The sequence below is a fragment of the Seriola lalandi genome, unplaced genomic scaffold, assembly GCF_002814215.2.
Source record: "Seriola lalandi dorsalis isolate HSWRI2012SDOR001 ecotype SW California unplaced genomic scaffold, Sedor1 jcf7180002054973, whole genome shotgun sequence".
Lineage (NCBI taxonomy): Eukaryota > Metazoa > Chordata > Actinopteri > Carangiformes > Carangidae > Seriola > Seriola lalandi.
The window spans coordinates 731732-736355 of record NW_019525523.1 but is presented as its reverse complement, the minus strand read 5'-3'; the positions used below and the strand labels follow the sequence as shown (position 1 = coordinate 736355).

Here is a 4624-nt window from a genome sequence, read left to right as displayed (position 1 = left end):
ACCCCCCCATCCACTGCACCTCCTCTCCCCTCCCTCCTCTCCACTCCTGTCCTCCGCCCTCCACTGACAGTTTCCTGTTAATGAGTTTCATCTGCACAGGGAGACCACAGAGAGAAATAAAGAGTGGGCAGCACACACACAGACACAGACACACACACACACACACACACACACACACACACACACTGCAGGTAGTAGAGCCCTGACTGAGTGTATACAGACATGACTAATACTAGCTCTCACATCATGGCTCCAGTACAGTATATAGGGAGGGCCAGCTCTAATAAGGCCAAAGTTAGCCCACTGTCTACTGAAATCTCTGGAAAACATGTTAGCAGGCAGCGAAAGACATCACAATGAAAGAGTATGGTATATGAAATACAACGCCAGTGGTTACACTACTGTCACAATCTGCCAGAGGACGACTGGTTAGGCAGGAGAGTGTGTTGGTTATGCATTGTCAGTACTCTCCAGGTGAGGCCAGGGCTTGGGGGTAAAATTTTGGTGTTGAGGATAAAGAACACAAGTTTGTCCTAATTCTTCAAAGAACAAATGGCATGCTTAAATGTTTGTGGGTAAGGTTTGGTCTCAGTTAGTAAATTATTTAAGGGAGCTCGAGAGGTATAATAACCTCCTGAATTTACCAGCAGTTGACTTTGTTTCACACAGAGGAGGAGGTTGTGCACTTTACAACGATAAGATTTTTGGCTGTGGCTTTAAGGTCACATTGTTTAGCAGCATCACATGATTTTTCCCAGTTCTTCATCGAAGATACATGATGTTTATACTGAGTGAAATATTCAAACACAAGACTGCATGTTTTTATCGCTGAATCTTTCCATCAAATGGAAATACTCTGGATGTATTGTGCAGTTTTATACACATTTCTCCAAAATTCAGCCTGATATTTGGTATGTTGTAAAAACCTGGGGATCTATATTAAAAAAAAGACTGACAGATTCTGTTCTCTCTTTTTTTTTTTTTTTAAACAATAATTGGAGCTACATCTCAGTATGACTGCAGTTAGCACTTCAGAATACAAAGCACCTACTTTACACACCAGGTCCTCCTTCTGGCAAAGCTTGAGACGATTCTTGGGAGCATTTCATATAAGTTTTAAATACATCTTTCGAAACGTCTCGGTCGTCTCAATCGCTGTCAGTCAATCTTGGCGAGAGTAATACACAAATGTTTATGCACCCAGATGCATCTGTGTTGAATTGAGTCAGCTGGCCTGCAGTCAACTGTAGCGCTAACATGGCTACTTGGGAAAAAAATATGCCTGATATCCCTGAAGAAACAAGCCTCAGTGATTCTCCTTAATGGATTTAGTGATGTAGCCTACATCTGAACTACGCACATGCCTCTACACACACTAAGTGCACTGTCTCCTTTGTAGACTGCACCCTTACAGTGTGTTCGATTTCAGAGAGATCATGAGAATACAGCCGTTCACTTATCAAGAGATGAAAGCCCACTGCTATGGTGTGGCTACTTGAGAAAGAAACGGGCAATCCAGCCGGGAAATCAATCAGTCAGTCAAATAAATCTCCCATCACGTGCAGAAATCTAATGTTCTCTGTTTATGAGTCTGACTGTCTTCAACCGGGGTTTGAACCTGCTGAGTTTCTACAAGGTGGATTATGCCTTCTGGCAAGTGCTCAAGTACTCACAGGGTGTATCAAGGGCGTAGTGCGCTCCCTCTCCCTCACACACACACACAATAAGGCATACACACATAAAGAGACACACACACACACACACACACACACACACACACACACACACACACACTATGAAGCTAATTAAAGAGCCCCTTTTGGCTACATGTTGTGTCTCTCAATGCGACTCACATCTCTGAATCTGTTCCAGGATCTGTCCTTGTACTGAGCCACGGTGCTCAGCCATTTGTCGTTACTGTTACCGGAGACCGCCGTTTCTCTGCTCAGCAAGAGAGCCACGACAGGTAGCAGAAAGAAGAACATCTTCTGAAAAGCAAAAAGACAGAGAGAAGAGGGAGAGGGAGAAAGAAAAAAAGCAGAGGGCTGTAAGACGGATAGAGCCATTCAGAGTGATGGGGGAACCTGCCTGACACAGTGAGGAGAGGGTTGCTGCGAAGTGTGTGAAGAGCAGGATGAAGTGGGATCCACACTTTACAGAACACATAACTCTCACACTGTGACGCAGAGTGGGTCAGAGTGTCATCACAGAACATAGAACAGAGGGGGGTGGAAGGGGGGGGGGGCACAGGAACCACTGTGTCTGTTCACAGAGTGTGGAGAGAGCGCTCGTTTTATCAAATTGCTGATCCTTCTTCTAATCGGATTATAAACATTGGAGAGTTGTCACCGCGGCAGATGGGGGCACCGCGAAACGATTAGCTTTCCAGCTTCCCATCCGCCAATTTAAAAAGCAATTAGTGGCGTCAACACAATTGCCGACCCCCCACTCCTCCTCCACCACCACCACCGGAGCTTTTGTCTTGGCTTTCTTCTGCTTTCTTCTCCATCCAGCAGCAGCACCGCCACCACCACCACGAAAGTCGACTTGACTTTCATTTCCAATTAATATTTCTCTCTGTCAAACAGTGCTTTTACCCACCTGGGAGAGTTCGTTGGTGTCCAATGCTGATGATTCCCGGGGGAGAATAAGTCCACGGCCCCGGGCACTCCGGTAGCACCCGACTGCTTGTAGGATTGACGGCAAAAAGGGAGAAGCGAGGACGAGCGGACCGGGAGCTTTCTCCTCCTCCTCGGTCACCAGACACCGCCTCCTTCTCTCTCTCTCTCTCTCTCTCTCTCTCTCTCTCTCTCTCTCTCTCTCTCTCTCTCTCTCTCTCCCCCAGTACGCACTAACCGTGTCATTGATTTTCAGCAGGGGGATTTTTTTTTTTTTTATGCTCACACCAGAGCGCAGACAGGATTTGGGAGCCGTGTCGAAGAAGCGCTGTTCAGGGTGTACAAACACAAATTTCATTTTAGTCACGCACCTCTGTTGTGGAATTCAAGCTCCTGTGTCCACCACAGTAAACACAATGAAGTTACATAAACTGTAAGATCAGCGCAGTTTTGGTGCCTGAAACGTCCCGCAGATCTGTCACAACTAGTTCAATTTGGGGGAGTATAAAGATGGAGATGGAGTTTTGTTCACTTTGGAAAGTCTCTTGTCTGAGTGTAGGTCAGCCAGAAGACAGCTGTCCGTGTTGGTGTCTGTGGTGAGTGCGGCTGTCTCGTGGAAACACTGTCCTTTATTCTTTGTGGTTCAATTCGAGTCTGTTTTATTGACCTGTTTCTGCACAAAGGAAGCCACGCAGGAGACTGGCGCAGCTCCTTATCGCCCCCAGTTTCACATAAATAGCTTTTCATCACAGTTCTCTAAAAAGTTTATTTTTCAGTTGCCTCAAACTCTGACCAGGGTTAATGTAGTCAAGAACAGCATTTCTGTAGTCCTCTTGACCTGCTGCTTTGCACTGCCTGAGCAATGTAGGTTTTGTTTTTACCTAGCATTGTATTGTACATCTATACTTTATTGTACTATTTAATGAGTCTGGATTGTTTTGTCACCAAAGGTTCAGTGCTAAAATGTTTTTTTTCCTTACAGGAAAATTAAGCCCTATACATTACAGGCCCACTGCAAGTTGTTCTTTGTATTTTCTGTTTCCCGGACCAGAGTCAAATCTCATTAAAAATGAAACAGGTTAAACACAAAGACAAGTTTTACATTGCAACTGTGTTTTCTGCAGTGAAAAACACAGTGCGTGAACTTGTGTGTGTGTGTGTATGTGTGTGTGTCTCATGTTTGTCTACATTATGTAAAGTCAAAGTTTAAAGCATTAACTGGGTGGAGGATGGTTGTCACAAGAACAGGTGGCAGCCTTGCCAGTGTTTTGTGTCTGGTGATGCCCTTAAAACACACACACACGCACACACACACACACACACACACACACACACACACACACACACACACACACACACACACACACATCAGGATTGTTCCAGCAGACCTGTGTGGTTTAATGAAGCAGGTGAACACCAGAGAGGCCATCAGAGATTACATTAGCCTTTTTTTTTTCACTTGATATGATAACAGTTTACCAACATAAAATTACAACTTGGGTGAAGATCTGGTGCTTGAATCCATCTAGGATCACTTTCCCTTTGCATGTATGTCTCTACAAATTTGCTCTGAATGTCATAATTCAATTCAATTTAATTTTATTTGTATAGTGCCAAATCATAATATACATGATCTCACGGCACTTTACAAGGTAAGGTCAAGACCTTTATTATAGAGAAAAACCAGACAGTTCACACAAAGAGTCATTTGTCATTTACAGTAGCAGGTGGTTCAGAATTTATCAGTCCAGTCCATTAAGAAAGTGGTCTTTCTGCAGATTTATACACAGATATTATCTTTATTATTAACACTTACCATCTAGTTCCTACTTTATTGTGTCAAGATATTTGTGGCTTAGTGACCGTGACCTGTGGTATTCAATCCTGATCCCTGCAGTTGTCTAACTTTTCTATTCAGTGTTTTGTGATACAGAAAGTGACAAAATGATGTGAGCTGTTCCAAGGCCACTAGCGGAAAACACTTACTCTTTTGTACGTGACTGTCA

The 4624-nt window shown here is 44.1% G+C and overlaps 1 protein-coding gene across 3 annotated transcripts in view; it reads right to left on the bottom strand.

Moving 5' to 3' along the window:
• Positions 1 to 2696, bottom strand: part of spock1 (SPARC (osteonectin), cwcv and kazal like domains proteoglycan 1) — an 88193-nt gene extending 85497 nt beyond the window's left edge. For 2 of the 3 annotated variants that reach the window (XM_087171061.1, XM_087171063.1), the window contains exons 1-2: positions 2602 to 2696; positions 1854 to 1988 (exon numbers count right to left, since the gene is read on the bottom strand). In XM_087171061.1, coding sequence (XP_087027187.1) covers positions 1854 to 1985 — 132 coding nt within the window. In that variant the 5' untranslated portion in view covers positions 1986 to 1988; positions 2602 to 2696. The remainder of the gene's footprint in view (positions 1 to 1853; positions 1989 to 2601) is intronic. The other variant, XM_087171062.1, reaches the window with a different exon arrangement.
• Between the last annotated feature and the right edge of the window lie 1928 nt (positions 2697 to 4624).